A 22,485-nucleotide genomic window follows, 5' to 3' on the forward strand; every position below is an offset into this window, starting at 1 on the left:
GCAAGAGTTTAACTTCTCATACAAAAATCAAAGCAATATATTGTAGATGCTGGAAATCTGAGATTAGAACAAAATGTGCTGGAAAAACTCAGCAGGTCTGATAGCATCTGTGCAGACAGAAAGAGTGAACATTTCCAGTCTAATATGAATCTTCTTCAGAACTGAGGACAGGCAGAAACTGTGATGGGTTTTGTGTTGTTGAAAAAGTGGGTAATGGGTCAGGTGGAAGAGAAGGTCAGAGATAGGTTAGAGGGTGGGAGAGATGTGGGGAGATTATATAGCAAGGAGCTCGTTCTTCTGATGCCATTCGTTATTTTAACAATTTCCAGTTTCTTGGTCTGAACTGCCTTTCTTCACTATGGTTCCTCCAAAGACTCCATTCCCTTCTCCCAGTTTCTCATTTTTTTTTGCATCTGTTCTGGTGATGCTACCTTCCACTATGGTGCTTCCTTTTTCTTGAACAGAGGATTTCCCCTCAGCTGTATGGCTGACAGGGCCCTCAACTATGTCTAACGCATTCCTGCACACCTGCCCTCGCCTCTCCCTCCCAGAACTACAATAGGCCCCCCCAACCCCCATTTCAATTTGTCCTCACTTTCCATCCCACATGCCTCCGTATTCAAAGGCTTATCTTCCACCATTTCCATCATAAGAACATAAGGAATAGGAGCAGGAGTAGGCCATCTAGCCCTTCGAGCCTGCCCCGCCATTCAATAAGATCATGGCTGATCGGAAGTGGAGCAGTTCCACTTTCCCGCTTTCTCCCCATAACCCTTAATTCCCTTGTCTATCAAAAACTTATCTACCCATGACTTAAATATATTTAGCGAGGTAGCCTCCACCATTTCAACGGGCAGAAAATTCTAGAGATTCACCACCCTTTGAGTGAAGAAGTTCCTCCTCAACTCCGATCTAAACTGAGCCCCCCCCCCCATCTTGAGGCTGTGCCCTCTAGTCCTGCTATCCTTTCTAAGTGGGAAGAATCTCTCTACCTCTACCCTATCCATCCCTTTCATTATCTTATACGTCTCTATAAGGTCCTCCCTCATCCTTCTAAACTCCAACGAGTACAGACCCAGTCTATTTAGTCTCTCTTCATAGTCCAACCCCCTCATCTCCGGTATCAGCCTAGTGAACCTCCTCTGCACTCCCTCCAAGGCCAAAATATCCTTGCGCAAGTGCGGCGACCAAAACTGCACACAGTACTCCAGCTGCGGCCTTACCAGTACCCTGTACAGTTGCAGCAAGACCTCCCTACTTTTATATTCTATCCCCCTCACTATAAAGGCCAGCAATCCATTCGCCTTCTTGATCACCTGCTGCGCCTGCAGACTGGGTTTTTACGACTCATGCACAAGGACCCCCAGGTCCCTCTGCACCGTAGCATGCTGCAGCTTTTCGCCCTTTAAGTAGTAATCCCTCCTACTATTATTTCTGCCAAAGTGGATAACCTCACACTTGCTAACATTATACTTCATCTGCCATCATCTCAGCATGGGGTCGACACTAAACAGATCTTCCCCTCCACTGTCAGCATTGTGAAGAGACCATTCCCTCCGTGACACCCTGGTCTACTTCTCTATCACCCTCAACACTTCATCCCCTTTCCACGCAATCAAAAGTGTTATGTCTATCCCTTTACATTCTCCCTCTTCACTGTCCAAGGCCCCAAACCATCCTTCCAGATCAACAGTAACTTACTTGCACTACTTACAATTTAGTCTGCTGTATTTGTGTCTCACAGTTCAGTCTCCTCTACAGTGGGGAGTCCAAGTGCAGATTGGGTGACTGCTTTGTGGAACACCTCCACTTAGTTCACTTCTATTTGCTTGCCATTTCAATTCACCATCTTGCCCTTATGCTCAGTTTCGTCCTCAGCCTGCTGCAAAGTTGCAGTGAAGCCCAATGCACACTGAAGGAAGATCACCACGCCTTCCAATTCGGTACTTTACAGACTTCAGGAATCAACAATGAGTTCATCAGTTTCAGACCATGAATTCTGTTCTCCATTTTTATTTGCCACACCCCCTCTTTTGTTCCATCTGATGCCCCCATCACCAGTTCTTCAACAGCATAAAACCCATATTTCCACCTCTCTTCAATTCTGAAGTTGTCATATTGGACTCAAAACATTAACACTGATTCTCTCTCCACAGATGCTGCCAGACCTGCTGAGTTTTTCCTGCATTTTGTATTTATGAACTTTTCATCCTATTTGGCAGATGGAATAATCAATCCTCTGATATTGATTTAAAATCTCAATTTTGCTTCACCCATTACTCAATGCTACTAAATTCACAAGAAATCTGACAACAGTCGAAAACTTGTTAAAAACTCATTACCATGTTTAAGAAGCTCCAAGCTGCCATCCTGCACCTACATTTAGAGATGCCATTTAGCTAATGTGGAGTACACCCACTCATTCCCTGTAGGGGCACTTAGTAACTCCTGAGCGCTTAGGCACAGATCAACACAGCCACAGTTTCAAAACTGTCAAACATGCAGTTCAATTTAACTGGCTAGAACCATTCAGCTCATCAGCATACAACATTAAAATGTTTTCCAATTATCCCCACTGAGCTGGGAACTGCTTTGCAGAGTCTATTATGGAGAGTTAACTTGGAACCAAGTTTCCACAGGAAGAGGAGTAGATCATTCAGCTCTTGAACCAGTTCTGCCATTCAATTAGATCACGGTTGATCTGTATCTTAACACCAACTACCCATCTTAATACATTTAACTAATGAAAAACTATCAACCTCAGCTTCCAACTGACCTAGCCTCAAGATTGTTCTTTTGTGAGGATGGGTGGGGTAATGTTCCAGATTTGCATTTACTTTGTTCAAATACTTCCTGGCATGACCTCTGAACAACATGACTCTCATGTGTTATGCACTTGTTCTGGATTCACCAGAGAAAATAATTTATTTCTAAAGTAATGTTTGAAAAAAAAGCTAAAGTAAAGTTTATCTTTTAGTCACGAGTAGGTTTATATTCACACTGCAATGAAGTTACTGTGAAAATCCCCTAGCCGCCATACTCTGGTGCCTGTTCGGGTACACTGAGGGAGAATTTAGCATACCCTATGGGGGGAGGAAACTGGAGCACCAGGAGGAAACCCACGCAGGCATGGGAAGAATTTGCAAACTCCACACAGATAGTGGCCCAAGCCAGGAGTTGAACCTGGGTCCCTGGCGCTGTGAGGCCTACACGTTGTTAAAGCTTTACATCTTGCGCTATTTGGGGCAGAATCGCAAGAATACCAAATTTCAAAGGGAACATCAATTTATTACCATGAGAAGAGGGTGCTGACTAGTTGGCAAGTGGATTCTGATTGGCACTGGCATTGCCATGGAGAATGCCTCAGGAACAGTTAACTGCCAAGCTTCTATTTAACTTCAAACCAGTAAAGTCAACTCTGATTAATCAAGGGCATTGCTATGGGAAATGAGTTCAAACATAATGAATCTTCTATAATCAAGGGAACACATGCCTAGTCTGTACAACTTCATAATTTAATCCATTTAATCTGGCCTGATCATTTCACTAGAGTGATACATGTCTTTGTGGAGCTACCCTGACCTGCCTTGCACAAAAAACCTCATCCATCTCCCTCACTTTTCTATGAAGGAAGGATAATCTAGTTGGCAAGCTGCAGTTTGAATTCATATACAATAGGAACAACATACCCCTCAAATAGAATGGTAAGCAGTGGGCCAGGGTAAGGTGCTCTTTCAGAGAGTCAGTGTGGACTCTATGGACCGAAGGGCCTCTTTCTGCACTGTATGGATTTTACAGGTACTATCATCCACATTAGAGACCAGATTGGGCCTCAGTTTATTGTCTCATTAAGGGGGGGCACTTCTCAGGATGCAGCATTCCTTCAGAACAATGCAGCACTCCTTCAGTGCTGCACTTGAGTTTCAGCTAAGTTTTTTTGAGATCTTCATCTCGTTTGTGGGATTTGGATACACAAATCATCTGATTCAGAGTCACAGTTGTTACCGACTGAGCCCAAGTTAGTAACAGGAATATGAAAACAAGGACAGAATGTATGAATTTAAAATGAGAACTACATTTTGTCTAATACTCCCTACAATCTCGCTTTCTTGAAGTCTATGTAATACCATAGAAGACTGGGTAAAAAGCTATGAAAAATTTATATCTAAGCAGATTTCCTACCAACTTCTACCATTAAAAATTCCAATACCGACAATTATGATGGAAACTGCCTATATAAACGGCACATTGTAATGAAACATTTCCTCCAATTTAGCTGTTGCAGCATCACAACTGGGATGAAGATGTTATCACTGTATGACCAGATTACATAGGCAGTTTTCATTATGTACATTGTTATAGGAATTTCTAGTAGAATGACATAAAATATGGACAAATTGGAAAAACACAGCCTTGCAAACAGATGCATATATCACCTGGCTTTGAATCCTATAAGAAATCCACTTGGCATCCTCAACTAAAATACCACAGGTGACTGACCAGTATTCACATTTTAAGCACATTGTTTCAAACTTTATTGCAAAATTGTAGACGTAGGCACTTTCAACATTAACTCAGCAACGAATAATAAATTATTAAAATGGGAAGGGATAGGTGAAAAGGATATCTCACATACCACTAGAAATTCTATTTCTTCCAGAATCTTCATATTGTTGGTGTTACTGAGCTGTATGAGGTCATTGCTTTGCGAGATGTGATCCATCTGCTCCTTTACACTCTGTAGCATTTCTTCATAGCTACTCAGTTTATGCTCAATTTCATCTACTTCTTTAAGTGCCTCATCCAGCAGCTGCATTAGAATGTTTACTTGCTTTTCTGAAGCCATAATCGATTGGATGTTGGCCTAAAGATGAGAAATAAATACGTTAGGCAAAGTATATGTCAATATGACATTTTTGGATCTTTTTAAAACCACTTAGCATAAATTATTTTAGCCCTGGTTTCTGAAATCACTCACTGGTGAGTCCCAGCCCCCCAAACCTTTGATCTATCTTTCTCTTTAAATCTGGTTAAGCTTTCAGTAACCCGGGAAAACAAAACAAATAAGTACTGTCCAGTGAATACTTTTAGGTACTACACTAGTTTAAGTTTTGTTTATACATCTGTAAGATCCCATTTCAACCTTTGAAAATGGCAGAGAATTGCACTGATCTAATATTTAGAATATAAAGCAAATGTACAAATAAGGAAAATGTGCATACAATAGGTGACCAGTTATTCTAACTGAAATTCTTTTATTTATCTCCAAAAGTAGTTCAAACGTAAAATAGAATATGACTTACAGAACTATTTCATTTTTCACAAATGACCTTTAAGAAACAGAATTTGAAACTCCTGAAAGGAGAAACTGTCAGAACTTTGCTGACACTTCAAGCATCGTCTTTCACATGACTTTTCAACTGCCTCGATTCAAAAACTGTCCCGTACATCTTTGAAAATTACCACCTATTGTGGATTTTATATATACCTACTAATGGAGAAAAATTGGAGCTTTTCTGTTCACTCATTCATGGGATATAGGTGTTGCTGGCAAGTTCAGCGTTTGTTACCCATCCCTAATTGCCCTTGAATTGAGTGGTTTGTAAGGCCATATCAGAAGTAAACTAAGAATCACCGGCACTATTGTGGGCCTGGGATCACATGTAACCCAGATCAGGTAAGGATGGAAGATTTTCTTCTCATAAGCAAACCAGATAAAGTTTTTTTTTACAGCAATTGGTAGTTTCTTGGTCACCATTAAAAACAAAAACAAAAACAAAAAACACTACAGCAGAGGAACAGGCCCTTCAGCCCACCAAGTTTGTGCTGACACAGATACCTCTCTAGTTTAATATTACTTGCCTCTACGTGGTCACAGCCTCTATGTGTACGGTTTTGTGCATTTGTCTCTATTGTGTTCAATTCTGGTCACCGTATTACAGAAAGGATATTACTAAACTAGAAAGAGTGCAGAAAAGATTTACTAGGTTGCTACTGGGACTTGATGGTTTCAGTTATAAGGAGAGGCTGGATAGGCTTGGACTTTTTCTCTGGAGCATAGGAGGCTTAGGAGTGACCCTATAGAGATCTATAAAATGAGGGACATAGGTCAACTAGATAGTCACTACCTTTTCCCGAAGGTAGGAGAGTTTAAAATTAGAGGGCATAGATTTAAAGTGAGAGGGGAGAGATACAAAAGGGTCCAGAGGGCCAATTTTTTCAGAGACGGTGGTGAATGTGTGGAACAAGCTGTCTGAGGTGGTAGTAGTAGAGGCGGGTACAATTTTGTCTTTTAAAAAGCGTTTAGATGATTACTTGGGTAAGATGGTTATAGAGGGATATGGGCCAAATGCAGGCAATTGTGATTAGCTTAGTCATTAAAAAAAAGGCGGCATGGACAAGTTGGGCCGTAGGGCCTGTTTCCATGCTGTAAACCTCTTTGACCTCTATGGTCCATATTCCGCTATTCCCTGCCTATTCATGTATCTATCCAGATGTCTCTTGAATGTTGTTATAGAAATTGCTTCCACCACCTCCTCCAGCAGCGCATTCCAGGCATTCACCACCCTGAGTGAAAAACTTGCCCCCTTTACATCTTCTTTAAACTTTCCCCCTCTCATTCTCAACCTATATCCTGGGTAATTGGCCCTTTAACCCAGGGAAAGACTCTGACTATCCACTCTATTGAAGCCCGTTATAATCTTATAAAGTTATCAGTTCCCTTCTCATTCTCCTACGTTCCAATGAAAACAATAAACAACTAACTTGGTATTCCAGATTTATTAAACAAATTCAAATTCCAGCAGCTGACGTGGTTGTCTGAAGTGGCCAAAGGTTAAGCAAACATGTTTTGCAATGTATCAAACATCAAATATGCAGGCAAAGCTTGGCATAGAACATACTGCAGTCATTAAATTTCAGGCAACCCATCTTTCCAACATAGAAAATGGTCCCACAGAACAAACAATTAAAGCAATGTTTTTCATATTCTAATACTCACCCCATCTAGCACCTGCAATTCTCTAGACAGTTTTTCTGCAAATGCTTCAGCATTTGAGATGGCATATTCACAACCATCCATCATTATCTCAATATCCTGTTCCTCCCGTGCATTCAACTCCTGGTATTCATCCAAGGATTCCTCATCTCCACCAGCCGTACTCTGATTTTCACCACTTGGAACAGACTCTGGAGAAATTGATAAAATGCTGACTGATTAAATTTCAGAATGTTACATTCTGACTAAAAAATAACAAACTTGGCAGCAAAGGTATAAATCATTTACTGGCAGACACATTTGGTACTTTTAAAATTACACTTCAAAAGATAGTTCAGGACTAAGGAGGAAAAAAAAGTGAAATGGCTAAAAGAAACTCTCAATTTTAAAATGGCATTAGTTACTGGCTGCACAGAAGAGATCAAGCTTTGTCTGAGAACTCTCCTTGCATGTCATTATTAAGAACATAAGAACATAAGAAATAGGAGCAGTAGGCCATCTAGCCCTTCGAGCCTGCCCCACCATTCAATAAGATCATGGCTGATCTGAAGTGGCTCAGTTCCACTTTCCCGCCTTCTCCCCATAACCCTTAATCCCCTTGCCTATCAAAAACCTATCCACCCGCGTCTTAAATATATATAGAGAGGCAGCCTCCACCACTTCAACGGGCAGACAATTCCAGAGATTCACCACCCTTTGAGTGAAGAAGTTCCTCCTCAACTCTGTTCTAAACCACACCCCCCCCTTATCTTGAGGCTGTGCCCTCTAGTCCTACTGTCCTTCCTGAGCAGGAAGAGTCTCTCCACCTCTATCCTATCCATCCCATTCATCATCTTATACGTCTCAATGAGATCTCCCCTCATTCTTCTAAACTCTAACGTTAGAGTACAAGCCTAGTTTATTCAGCCTCTCCTCATAGCTCAACCCCCTCAACTCCAGTATCAGCCTAGTAAACCTCCTCTGCACTCCCTCCAAGGCCAAAATATCCTTGCGTAAGTGCAGCGACCAAAACTGCACACAGTACTCCAGCTGCGGCCTCACCAGTGCCCTGTACAGTTGCAGCAAGACCTCCCTACTTTTATATTCAATCCCCCTCGCTATGAAGGCCAGCATCCCATTTGCCTTCCTGACCACCTGCTGCACCTGCAGGCTGGGTTTTTGCGACTCATGCACAAGGACCCCCAGGTCCCTCTGCATCGTTGCATGCTGCAGTTTTTCGCTAAGTAAGTAATAGTCCTTCCTACCATTATTCCTACCAAAGTGGACAACTTCACACTTGCCAACATTAAATTCCATTTGCCAGTTCCTGGCCCATTCGCCCAGCCTATCTAGACCCTTCTGCAGACTTTCCACACCCTCCGCACAAATGGCCGTTCCACCAATCTTGGTGTCATCAGCAAATTTCGACACCATACACTCGGTTCCCTCCTCCAGATCATCTATATAAATGATAAATAGCTAAGGCCCCAGCACCGATCCCTGGGGCACTCCAGTAGTCACCAACCGTCAAGCCGAATAGCACCCATTGATCCCCACTCTGCCTCCTATTAGACAGTCAATCCCCTATCCACGCTAACACTCTACCCCCAACTCCATGTCCCCTAACCTTCTGTAATAACCTTTTGTGTGGCACCTTATCAAACGCCTTCTGAAAATCAAGAAACACCACATCTACCGGCTCTCCTCTATCCACCGCCCTAGACACATCCTCATAGAACTCCAATAAATTCGTCAGACATGACTTCCCCTTAACGAAACCGTGCTGCATCTGCTCTATCAAACAATTCTCAAGATGCCTCGCTATTTTCTCCTTGATCATGGATTCGAGCATTTTACCTACAACAGACATTAAACTAACCGGCCTATAATTCCCTGCCTTTTGCCTGCTACCCTTCTTAAAGAACGGCGTAACATTAGCCGTTTTTCCAATCTTCCGGCACTTCCCCGGAATCCAGCGAGGTTTGGAAAATAATCATCAAGGCATCCACTATCACCTCCGCCATTTCTTATAGAACCCTTGGATGCATTCCATCCAGTCCTGGGGACTTGTCCACAATCAGTCCCTCCAGTCTGTCGAGCAGATGATAGTTTTGTGATAGTTTTGTGCTTAATACTGGGGTGGACCCTAGCTAAGTTAGCAAACATCAATTACGACTGATGATTTTCATGAATATTAGACATTACTAAACAGAAAATGTGAACCATACCCCAGGATTCAGAGCTACATACTGACTTAGATCAAGACACAGCTCCTGAAACAGAACAATACTCTGCAACTACTGTTACTGCCCCACTTTCAAAGGAGTAACTGTAAATTCTCTAATAAGTCTATTGAGAGCTGAAAATCATACTGCTATCAGCTATTCTATTTCCATTTTATTACTGCTCATTGAAATATCAATAGGTATACTAAGCAATAGAACAAAAAAAGGCAACTAATAGCCATTTTACATTCAAAATAAATTGTAGAATAATTTTCTCTGCAAAAATTTCAATCCAAAATTCCACTGTAACCATCAAATTAACTGATCATCCCAACACATTACCTGTATCATACACTTGATGGACAATGCCATGAGTAACATGCTGAAAAGGACAAGAAACCTAGCATGACCAAAAATGATGACATTTTCTGAAAGACTCTCATTAACTGGCTTTGAAGTTAAAAGTATGATAATACGCTGTGGTCATTTTGGCTTAAGTAAATATTTTCCATTTAAACAGAAGCCTAGTGATATGTTTTATTAGTCATGCTTCATAATTTTTGGTGATACATCCTTAAGTATATATATGAAAAACATTTGCGTGTAATCCAGAGTATATCCAGAAGAATGGAAAAGATGAATGAAATGCACAAACATTGCTTATCCCAAGACTTGCGTTAATTTCTACATGTTCTATGCTTCTATTTCTATATTGTAATATTAATCACACATGCACATTACAGGATAGGAAAAGTGTTTGTATTTCAGATGATATTGGTTTAATTCATCCATTTTTCGTTAGTACATATCTTGCACATTTATTTAAGGCCTACAAAAGAAAACTAAAAGCCGTTCACAATACGTTATTATATTGTACTCAGAGGTTCAAATAAGCAATCAAATTCCAATGACAGCCACAAAATAAAAAATAATAACAAGACAATAAGTTGTGGATTTCTGCGCACTATGAATAAGGTCATTTTCCCGCATACAATCCAAATACCATTTGCTTCAAAATAGAAAGATCATACTGTAATCCCTTTTTGAAGAGCCATTAATAATTCACAATTCTTCAAACTATTTTTAAAAGTATGTAATGAATAGGGTCCAAGTGGATGAACTATCTTCTTTGAATACTTTCTGGGAAAAATCCACCCATTGTTCAGCTAGAATTTTAATCCAGTCTAGATTTTTTAATCCTTTTTTGTCATCTGGTACACAGATTTGTCAAAAATAGCCCACGTTACATTTTCAGTGATCACAGAATGGTAATCTTAATAATCACCGCTTTCACGCCGTGAAAAGATAACGAAATTAGTACCAGTTATATAACTAATATTTTCCAGTCCAAAATCCTTAATTTAGTTTTGCTGAAAGAGTCATCTTTCATGAAAGTTTCATTTTTATAAGGCAAGGGGGAAGTACAAGAACATAACACATAACATATCTTGGACAGCAAACTAATATTATTTTCTGTGATATTCACTTGCAACTTCAGCACAATTTCTGAACATAAGTTTTAAAGCACCAATTTCCTAGAGGTGGAAATAGATAGTCTTAGTGATGGCATGAATACAAGCTCATCTCAGGATCAAATGTGACACCAAACTTGTGAACAGATTGGCTTAATATCTGACTGCTGTCAGGCAGAGTAATGGAGTCAGTGGCTAGGGACTGGAGTTTGGAGCAAGGACCAAAAACAATGGCATCAGTCTTTCCATAATGGCCCCTTATTACTGACTTTCGAATTGGAGAAAATTGACTTTCTTTATTCATTCTACCAACAGCCTGGTATGCTTTAAAACCGCGATTAAATCTCATTTTAATCTTCTCTACTCAAGTAGAAACATTTGTAGATTCTCAATTCTCCTCATAACGAAATCTGATCTCATATTGCTGAATCTATGCTAGATACTTTAAAGATTTTTCGAATAACAGATCACCCAAAATTACACAAAATAGCATTAACGGTGATTTTACCATTCATCATCACCTTTAGCATTATCCCAGGAATGGATTCTATAAACACCTTTTTTTTGAATTCCATAAATGCCAAATCTTTTCTTCATCCTTCAAGGTGAAAATGACTATATTCTTCACCTTGGGTATTTGGTAAGGTTCCAGTGAGCACATTAATGACTGCTAAGGCTGATCTGTATCCAGTAGCTTCTACTGCAAACGGGACAGAGTACCACAGACAGGTTTTGGATGAGTTGTGGGCTCAGGATACTTGTGTTTTCTCTCTGCCTTTGAAATCCACTTGCATTAGGAGGCTGCATCACTTTTTATTTGGTCACACCAGATGCAGTGGTCCTGGTCAAGCTTCTCCCAGGAACTCAAAGTCAATATCAAAACTTCTAAGTTAAGCCTCGAGTGTTCTTGTGATGCTTCAACTGCATGACTCATTAGTTGTAATTTATCAAAATTCGCTGGACTCTGGGGAGGTGCCAGCTGATTGGAAAACAGCTAATATAATACCACTGTTTAAAAAAGGAGGTAGACAAAAGGCAGGTAACTACAGGCCGGTTAGCTTAACATCCGTAGTTGGGAAAATGCTGGAATCTATCATTAAGGAAGAAACAGTAGGACACCTGGAAAAGAATGGTTCAATCAATCAGACGCAGCATGAATTCATGAAGGGAAAGTCATGTTTGACTAATTTATTGGAATTTTATGAGGGTATAACGAGTGCCGTTGACAGAGGAGAACCGGTGGATGTGGTGTATTTAGATTTCCAGAAGGCATTTGATAAGGTGCCTCACAAAAAGTTGCTGCATAAGATAAAGGTACACGGAGTTGGGAGTAAAGTGTTAGTGTGGATTGAAGATTGGCTATCTAACAGAAAGCAGAAAGTCGGAATCAATAGGTGCTTTTCCGGTTGGCAGTCAGTGACTAGTGATGTGCCGCAGGAATTGGTGCTCAGGCCTCAACTATTTACCATATACACAGATGATCTGGAAGAGGGGACCGTGTGTAGGGTAACAAAGTTTGTGGATGACGCAAAGATGAATGAGAAAGCGAATTGCGTGGAGGACACAAAGTCTGCAGAGAGATTTGGATAGGCTAAGTAAGTGGGCAAGGATCTGGCAGATGGAGTATAATGTTGGTTAGTGTGAGGTTATCCACTTTGGAAGCAATAATAGTAAAATGGACTATTATTTAAATGGTGAAAAATTACAACATGCTACTGTGCAGAGGGTCCTCGGGGGTCCTTGTGTATGAGTCACAAAAACTCAGTTTGTAGGTGTTCAAGAAGGCAAATGGAACGTTGGCCTTTATCACGAGAGAGGTGGAGTATAAAAGCAGGGAGGTCATGCTGCAACTGTACAAGGTACTGGTGAGGCTGCACCTAGAGCACTGTGTACAATTTTGGTCCCCTTATTTAGGAAAGGATATATTAGCTTTGGAGGGGGTACAGAGGAGATTCACCAGATTGATTCCGGAGATGAGGGGGTTAGCTTATGAGGAGAGATTAAGTAGACTGGGCCTGTACTCACTGGAGTTTAGAAGATTGAGGGGAGATCTTATAGAGACATATAAGATAATGATGGGGCTAGACAGGTTAGAAGCAGCAAGGTTATTTCCACTTACAATGGAAACAAGAACTAGGGGGCATAGCCTCAAAATACGGGGGAGTCAATTTAGAACAGAGTTGAGGAGGAACTTCTTCTCTCTGAGGGTGGTGAATCTTTGGAATTCTCTGCCCATTGAAGCAGTAGAGGCTACCTCGTTAAATGTGTTTAAGTCACAGATAGATAGATTTTTATCCAATAAGGGAATTAAGGTTATGGGGAACAGGCGGGTAAGTGGAACTGAACCCACTATCAGATCACCCATGATCTTATTGAATGGCAGAGCAGGCTCGAGGGCCTAGATGGCCTACTCTTGCTCCTTTTTCTTATGTTCTTAAGGTCTTCACAAATGATTTTCTTTGTTAAGCAACTGCTAGAAATTCTAACTACATGACCAGCTCAACTCAATTGTGACAGTCTTGATGTGGTTTGGATGTTTGGCATGCCCACCCAGGTGAGTACTTCAATAGACTTTCATTTTGGAAGATAGGTTTACTCTGCTTCACTCCCAAACTGATGTCTGCCGAAAACTTTGCTTGCATTACGTTTCCTTGTGTGTCTCTGACTCACCTTTACATGTCTCATCACATCCTTCTCCATCATCAGTGGCATAGCACTGTTGCTTGTAACACGCTGTCCAACCTCACATTTCAAAATGCATCTCTTTAACTCTGCTTTCAGTCACTTCTCCCGACACTTTTTATTTATTCATGGGATCTGGGCACCACTGGCTGGGCCAGCATTTATTGCCTTCCTCTAATGCCCTTGAATTGACTGGCTTGCTGGGCCATTTCAGAGGGCAGTTAAGAGTCAACCACATTGCTGTGGGTTTGGAGTCACATGTAGGCCAGATCGAATAAGGATGGCAGATTTCCTTTCCTAAAGGGCAATAGTGAACGAGATGGGTTTTTATGACAATCAGCAATGGTTTCATGGTCATCATTGGACTTTTAATTTCAGATTTTTATTGAATTCAAATGTCAACATCTGCAGTGATGGGATTCAAACCAGGGCATTACCCTGAGTCTGTGGATTACTAGTCCAATGTTACCTGCCTCAAAAGTGAACACCCTTCTACTTTAAAGCAAGCTATTCTCTCCAAGCCATGAAAAATCCCTACCCAACAAATGTTAGCATGGACACTTGGCCTAATAGACTATGAATGAACAGGGAGGAGTCTGGTGAAAACTGATCAGCTTTGGACTTGCAAAGAGCCAAAGACTAAATTTTAAAGGTATGAAACAGAAAGCCTTCAAAAGAAGAGTTGTTGCCTTCAGTCATTCTTAAAACAGAATGAGTGCACTCTTACGATGCCACCCAAAATGATCTGCTGCAGGCACCAACTTGCTAACGCTGCTGTAATCTGTTTCAGAATCAGAACAACAAAAACACAGGAAGCAGGAAAATGTTAGAAATTAAAAGAGAAAATGCTAGAAATAAACAAATTCATCAGCATCTGAAAAGATAGGTCAACATTTCAGGTGGAAAGAATACATCAAATAAAAAATGGGATGCAAGAGAGCTTCATTATAGACCCGAACAAAATATGCATTTAAGAAAGGAAACAAGAGATCAATAATTCCTTTTATCTTTTGTGATTTTTAAATCATGTTTTTGGATATAAAGCCAGATTCAGAATTTCAAGGATTAGAGGAAAAAAAGGCTGACACCCGTGGACGATAGGGGCCTAGGTATTTTAATAAGCTCTTTGAAAGGTAACAGTCCATCAGCAAAAACAGTTAACCATATTATCAGACAACGCAGAGGTCATTAGTACATTCCAATATTTCCTATTTATAGTCTCACTTGTAATATCAGAAAGCCTCTTTTCACTCAGAAAAGCAGAGGTTTGGCCAACAGACCAGTGTATGTGAAGTCCTTTGGGATGTTGTTTCAAAACCTTAAAATGTACAATATAGAGGCAAGTTTTCTTTTCTTTATTTGAACCCCTGTACTGCACTAGATAAGGTGGCTCACAAATTACAGAATTACACCGGAAAGACAAAAGTAAGAAAAATGTTACCAACCTTCTGCAACTTTAGGAAGTTCTTTGCAGAGAAAGAATAGAGAAAGAGAATTAAAGGAAGGTAAGCAAAGAAATATTACAGCAACAGACAGCAGTACAGATTATAAAAAGGTACCATATTACAGTGAGTTCTCTAACACAGCTGGGCTTGCCACATCCACCATGACAATGCATTTTTAAGTAATGATATTGCGATTGAAGTTATTGTTTTCAATAATTTAAAATTTAGAAAAAATATTTACAGAAACAAATAAAAAAAAACATTCACAAAGCACTATATCAATCCAAATTTTATGTACATCAGTGCATCCTATAGTCATTGGCCATTCTATGCATTCCAGAAAGGACAAGGAATAAAATATACAAACAGTGAAATGACTGCTTTAGATCAAGTCCAGTTTTAAAGTTATCAGTAGCATAAACAAAAACTATATTCCAATATTGTAATGGATCTATTATTCAGACCTGTAGAGAAAGACCTGTAGAATATTAAATTACACATATCATTATTCATCAAATGAATATTTTGTAATAACCTTTCGCAGCTGCCAATTATTTGCATTTAAATACTGTGAACTGAAAAGATATCAGAAGATGGAAAGAGAGGCAAAGAACAGAATAAACTGCGTAAGAAGAAAGAGACTGGAAGGAAATATTTAGTGTCCAGACTAACCAGCAATCATCACAATCGTGTAACACAAGTGGGAAATGTATTTTAAAACTTTCATTACACTAAGGTGAGACCAGCAATTTCTTTAAAAGAGGTCATCATCATCACACAAGGTCTTACCTTCCAACAACTGTGAGCTAACATTGACAAACTCAATCTTCTTTCTAAGGTACCGCTGATTAAGTTTCCATATACAGGAGATAAAGGTATTTTTCTCTGCTGTGCTGCTGGCAACCCACTTGTAAACTTTTTCAAAGTGCAAATCAAACTCTGGATTCTCCTGCAAATATGAATAATACAAATCCATTTAGCTTCCACTGAACTGTAGAAAAATATTTGAGGAGATGAAGTAGTTGGGATGTAATCGATGTATCCCAGGCTCCTGTGTACCCAAATTCATACTTTCTGTTCAGTCAAAGAACTAAGCTCTGAAGCTGCATTTGAATTTTATTTCAATCTGGTAAGTCATTTTCTGACAATATTGGAAAGATGAACCAGGCTGTCAACAACCTTGCCATTTTCAACCTAACCTTCTTTGCATTGCTGAAACAACTGCTTCTACTGCCATAACATTTTCGGCCATGATGCTGAAACTCTACCTATCCCTTTACCTTTTCCAGTCTTGATTCTTCCAATTCTCTCTTGCCCATCCTTCAACATTTGTAATCTTCAGCTCATCCAGAATTCTATCTTGAATCAAGTCCTGGTTCCTGTCTTCACTGACCCTGTGGTTTTGGATGACCGGTAGCCAGGTTTAAATAGTTCATTCTCATATTTAAACCCATTCATGGTCTTTCCTTATCTCTAAGCCTTTAAACCTTTTTCTCAACGACTCCCCTCCACCAATCCTCCTAACTCTATGCCTGACTTCAGCTTCTTGTACATTTTTGTCTCATCAGTGGAGATTATTCCTTCACATGCCTTGGTCCTATACCCTGGAATTCCCTCACTAAACTTCTTCGCTTCTTCAACTTCATCTCATTCTTGAAGACCCGGCTAAAGTGCCTGACCTTTGAAGAAGTTTTTAATGACCCTTCCCGACATCTCCTTCCTTTGTTTGGTGCCAGTTTTTAAAATTATACCTATGAAGTGCCATGGGATGTTTTGCTACATTGAAGTTACTCTATAAATGCAAGTTGTTATTCATAGCTACAGAGCTCTCAATATCATGAAATGTTAGAAGTGATACACTTCATTGCCAAGTGTGTCCCATAATGTGACCTTAATGTACCAATTTTTAAGAGCAAAGTTCACCAGTTATATTTTGTCTCACCAAAATGAGGGATTCTCACGGGCAACGAGAGGCACATGGCAAGACTGTATTCACAAAATCTAAATGTGCAACTTTCTGTCCAGTCATCTTTATGAGCTGTGGTAGTGGCTGCATCGCAGGAAAGAGAAAGTCAGCCCAGTGATATTCATCATTGTGTTAAATTAAAGGAGTAAAACCTTTTGGTTCCACAAATTGATATCAACAGAAATACCGAAAAATAAGACAAAGGCAATTCTGGGCTCTCCTTCTCTGTAGCTGCTCATCTAACACCAGCTCCAAATTGTCAGCAAAACAATCCACAGGAAATCCTATAGATCAATATCCTTTCCAGTTCTGGACGCTATTTGCGACGTTTAAAGAGGGAAACTTCAGTACCAGTTGAGCATTGTGTATTTGCTCAGGATTTCTTTTTTCCCAGCAAAGGTATTTCCCAACTAACATCCAGAATCAGAAAGCTTTTAAGATTTCCTATGGAGCTGTTTGGCTTACTCACCCTCCCATTTTTGGGTACTGGTACATCTTGCTGAGTATGTAGATTGGTGGAGTTCTGTGGAACAGAGTAAATAATGATTAATATCTCCTATAAGGAAAAGGTTTTTAAATTTTAATTAAACTTACTTTTTTTTGGGCGGTGGGGGAATTAGAGGCTAGGGTAAGGAAAAGCTTTACTTGAAAATATAGCTGCATATTTTCTTTCTAGTTCAAATCAATTTTTCTCCATTAGCATTCTATTCTGTATTCTCCTTGACACTATTTTTACCGGTAGGATGGGGCGCTAGGCTATGTACTTCCGTGCTTAACAAAGCCAATGTTTCACAATTAATTGACAGGATGTGCACTTCCAGGATGCAATTTGGATGTTTGCCAATTTCTCTCTGCCTATCAAACTATATTCTAACAGATGCATGCAGCAAATTGAGAGCCAATTACTTGAGTTCATTGCAAATCTGCTAATTTACCTGGTCTCAGGGCTCAATTCAATTTCTAATTCAAACATTCATGCACTAAGAGGTGTTCTGAAACCCAAAATGACTTCCCAACGTAAAATGGAACCAAAATGCTGGAAAATCTCAGCAGGTCTGGCAGCATCTGTAAGGAGAGAAAAGAGCTGACGTTTCAAGTTCAGATGACCCTTTGTCAAAGCTCAAATGGGAGATGGAGAGTGGGGCGGTTGTGGCATGGGAAGAGAAAAACTAGCTCAGAGTATTAAGTTGTGTTAGAAGAGTTTTGGTTTTCAGATGAAAAGCTGTCATTTATGAAGCAAGTTAACTAACATTGATCATCAAGAATTGAAACAGCAATGTGCCCCAATTTTTTTCCAACAGAAAGCTGCTGCAGCATTTGAAGATATCTAACACGATTAACTTTAACTCAGGTATCAGGCTGGATCTCTAATTGTTCACAGTTTATATCTTTATAAGGGCAATCACTTGGAGTGAAATATTGCATAATTATCAGTGGCCTCTCAGGCCTTTAATTGTTTCACATCATACCTTGTTGGCATCCTTAGCATCAACAACAGCCAAATCTCGCAGTGCCCACGCAGTCTGCCGTTTGTAGAAATCCCCCTTATCTGATTTCTTCACCTTTACAACATTTACTTGGACTGGCCGCTCTGTTGTTACTGTAAATAAAACATTAAGAAGTTGACAAATCAGGTGTGAAAAATATTGTTTCATGCCATTAAAGGGGGTGCTGTAGCAATCTAAAATGCTACTACAAAACCAATGTTTGTGTTATTCTTTGGGAAGATTGCACAAAGAAAGTAGCGCACGCCCGGTGAGTTTTAAAGGACTCCAGTTTTTTCATTCTTCTTTTGCCATCCATTTTTCCATTACACCTGGGTGCAAAAGCTTTGACTCACAGTTCTGTGCAAAAGTTATGTTATAAGTACAAGCTGTTGCACAGAGCCAGAGGGAACAGCAGTAAAGACATCAAGAAGAAAGCCAAGAAAGCAGCAGGTACCTTTGGTGAGTTGGAAGATTGCAGAATTCTGAGGATTGTAGGACTGGAGGAGAATCCAGAGATGAACACTAACTCCAAACCCCCTCGCTGATAAATGTCTGAGGCCGAATCAGACTGTTCAAATCTTGGTGGCATATTTGACGAAGAGAGTATCTTCTGATCTAATAACCACACCATCACTAAGACCGCTTATTTTTACCTCCTTAAGATTGCCAAACTTCAGCCCAATCTCAGAGCATCTACTATCGAAACCCTCAATTATATCTTTGTTGCCTCAAACTATTTCAACACACATCTGGCTAGCTATTTATCTTCCACCCTTTATAACTTAAGCCTATTCAAAATTCTGCTGCTCATATCCTAATTGGCCAAGTCACCGCTGTGCTGAATTAAATACATTGGCTCTTTATTAAGCAATGTATTGATTCTCATTCTTGTTTTCAAATGCCTCCATGTACTCTCCTCGCCCTATCTCTCCAACCCAGGGCTTTCCGAACCAGAGGTCACAAGACAAGATTCTGGAGCCATGAACTCTGCAGTAGCAGTGGCTGCCACAGAGCTCTGACTGAATTTTAACAGCTGTGAGACCCCTTTGAATCTTTGCTTTTTAATAACGGTGGATGTGGCTTAAATGGCCAATGCTGGAGATCTGATTCCTTATCCCATAAAAAACCGAAAAGGCAAGTTCTTAAAAAGTTAAGAAAAAATCCTCTGTCCCGTCAAGCACAGATCTCCTCAGCCACCCTTCCGCAGAGTCAGTTCCCACTGAGGTGGTCATGGCATTTTCGAAGCTTCAAAATGGGGTCCCAATGGGAAAACATTCGGGAGGCAGGGGCACTGCTCTAACTTCTTCCAGCTCCATAACCCTCCCCCTAGGGAGGGGAGGCAGAGGCACTGCTCTAACTTCTTCCAGCTCCAATAACCCTCCCCCTAGGCCTTTTGTACAGCCCAATTTAACTGCACTGACAATCATGACTTCAGTTGCTGAGGTCCTACACTCCAAATTTCCCTCCTTCAACATCCTTGCCTCTCTCTCCAAAGATACAAGACGCCCCTTAAAACCTAGCTCTTTGGCTAAGTTCTCAATAACCTTTCCCATGGTCTCCTTAAAGGACTCAGTGACAAATTCTGTTTGACAACACTCCTGTGAAGCATCTTGAGATGTTTTATGATGCAAAGGATGCTAGATGAATGGAAGTTGTTGCTGCTGCTAAGTTGAGGATCCATTTCATGCTAGAGACAAAGAGGAAAAGGCCAAGGAAGGTACAAGGATCTTTTGGAGTGTAACTGTAATGCTAGTTTACCAGAAAAAATTGTCATGTTATCTGTTTCAGACTTCGGTAGTAATTTTTATGGTATTCTGCGCTCAATCATATGTGAAGATAAAACATATACACACTGATGCCAATCAAAACTGCAGCAGGATCACAAAGCAGGAGATCAAATTATAGTCTATATGTAACACCTCGTTTGACTAAAATACAGATGATACAACAAAAACTGAAAGCAAAATAAATCCTAATTTGTATTGCATTGCTTAATATTTTGACAGATCAAAGTATTTCATTTTCTGAGTATTTAATTGGGAACTATCACAATAGTGTGAAACCTACAATGCCAACTTCTGCTGAGAGTAGTTGTCTTTAGTTGATCAAAGTGATATGATGCAGTCAGCTAAGTATTAACAGCAAAATAGCTTTAACAGGCTGTCCTTCAGTTATAGCTCAACATACAAAAGGTCTCAACTAGCTTCTCGTAATAAAGATACAAAAAATATGGAAATCTGATATTTGCTGTATTCAGTCAGTTTGAAATTAAAAGTGTACGGATGAACAGAAATAAAACAATGGTTCAGATTGCTAATGAAAAAATGTTACCTCCCTAGACACGCATACTAATAAAACATTCATTAAAACTGACCATATACAGTGTTAAACTGTACCTGTAGCACAGAGAAAGCAGTTTTTCTTCTTTTTGCCTGCCTTGCAAACATTGACAATGCTGAGCAATCGTTCATCATTTGGAGTGAAAATATCCCTCTGTAAAGCATGCTTGATTGCTGTCATCCTGAACACTAACAAGATGAACAAAATTAATTTGGTGTAGCAGTCGAAGGTTATCAGAAAATAAACTTCAATAATCTTTAAAATTGCACAAGAGAATGGATCGCACAGTGGATTTGAATAATGAACGTTCACACCTTTGGAACTTGGCTTCAAACACAGTCTGAACTGAGAATAAATCCCATTAGGCTTGTAAATCAATAGTTCCACAGTTCTTACAAGTAGGCAGAATAAACTAGGAGCATGTTTGATATAGGAAATACAAATGTAAGCTTACACTTGTGAAGTGCAAAACTGATTTGCTTGGGGCATACTGTTAAGGCAAAGTCGAGGGAATTTTAAACGTCCATGATTATGATACAGCGTGGTGCTAATTTTGTGTAAAAGTAAATTACCATGTTAAAATACTCAGAACACTGAACTCAAGAACAGCTTCTTTCCTGATGCCATCAGACTTTTGAATGGTCCAATCACATGTTAAGCTGATCTTTCTCCTCACCATATTGGTAACTACAACACATGTTCTGCACCCTCTCCTTCTCTCGTATGTATTCTATGAGCTGTATGTTTTGTCTGTACAGCTCGTAAGAAACAATACTTGTGGGAATAATAAATCAATTCAATTCAATGAATCACAGTTACTTTTGTTAACTCCCAGTCTACTGGGACCATTCCAGAATCTAGTGAAGTTTAAAAAAATCATATCAATTGCACAAAATATCTTTGTAGCGAACTCTTTTGGAACCCTACCATTTAGGCCATCAGATCCTTTATTTGTCAGCTTTCAGTCCCTTAAGTTTCTCTAACACTTTTTTTCTAATCTTATTTGTTTAAATTCTTCATTTTATGAGTGCTTTGGTTTCTGTCTCTTTCTGCCCTCAGTAAATGGTTTTAAGTTTAAGAATCTTGTTTTGGGCTGAGTACAGCACTCCTACACTTAACATGGAATTCAATTCTATTATGATCACTATTTCCAAGAGGATGCAATGAGAATATCAATTAATCATGTTTCAATGCACGTAGTTGACCTAAAATTAGCTTTATCCCTAGTTTGTTCCATAATGTATTGTTTCAGGAAGCTGTCGCAAAAATATTTTACAAATTCATCTTCCAGACTACTTTTGCAAATTTTCTTTGTCCAGTCCAGATAATTATTAGATTGACTGCAGCAGGCGACGGTGCAGAGGGACCTCGGGGTCCTTGTGCATGAGTCGCAAAAACCCAGCTTGCAGGTGCAGCAGGTGGTCAGGAAGGCGAATGGGATGCTGGCCTTCATAGCGAGGGGGATTGAATATAAAAGTAGGGAGGTCTTGCTGCAGCTGTATAGGGCATTGGTGAGGCCGCAGCTGGAGTACTGTGTGCAGTTTTGGGTGCCGCACCTGCGCAAAGATATTTTGGCCTTGGAGGGAGTGCAGAGGAGGTTTACTAGGCTGATACTGGAGTTGAGGGGGTTGAGCTATGAGGAGAGGCTGAATAAATTAGGCTTGTACTCGTTAGAGTTTAGAAGAATGAGGGGAGATCTCATTGAGACGTATAAGATGATGAATGGGATGGATAGGATAGAGGTGGAGAGACTCTTCCTGCTCAAAAAAGACAGTAGGACTAGGGGGCACAGCCTCAAGATAAAAGGGGGGCGGTTTAGAACGGAGTTGAGGAGGAACTTCTTCACTCAAAGGGTGGTGAATCTCTGGAATTCTCTGCCCGTTGAAGTGGTG

The 22,485-nt window shown here is 40.1% G+C and overlaps 1 protein-coding gene across 10 annotated transcripts in view; it reads right to left on the reverse strand.

Annotated features, from left to right (window-relative positions):
- exoc1 (exocyst complex component 1) overlaps positions 1-22,485 on the reverse strand; it is an 89,367-nt gene that overhangs the window by 56,343 nt on the left and 10,539 nt on the right. For 3 of the 10 annotated variants that reach the window (XM_080187376.1, XM_080187359.1, XM_080187340.1), the window contains exons 2-8: positions 20,650-20,781; positions 18,236-18,366; positions 17,236-17,289; positions 15,590-15,749; positions 14,801-14,821; positions 7,001-7,188; positions 4,637-4,864 (exon numbers count right to left, since the gene is read on the reverse strand). In XM_080187376.1, coding sequence (XP_080043502.1) covers positions 4,637-4,864; positions 7,001-7,188; positions 14,801-14,821; positions 15,590-15,749; positions 17,236-17,289; positions 18,236-18,366; positions 20,650-20,773 — 906 coding nt within the window. In that variant the 5' untranslated portion in view covers positions 20,774-20,781. The remainder of the gene's footprint in view (positions 1-4,636; positions 4,865-7,000; positions 7,189-14,800; positions 14,822-15,589; positions 15,750-17,235; positions 17,290-18,235; positions 18,367-20,649; positions 20,782-22,485) is intronic. The other 7 variants (XM_080187411.1, XM_080187393.1, XM_080187367.1 and 4 more) reach the window with 3 other exon arrangements.

Source organism: Carcharhinus amblyrhynchos, chromosome 1 (genome assembly GCF_965287045.1).
Source record: "Carcharhinus amblyrhynchos chromosome 1, sCarAmb.v2.hapA, whole genome shotgun sequence".
Taxonomy (NCBI): domain Eukaryota; kingdom Metazoa; phylum Chordata; class Chondrichthyes; order Carcharhiniformes; family Carcharhinidae; genus Carcharhinus; species Carcharhinus amblyrhynchos.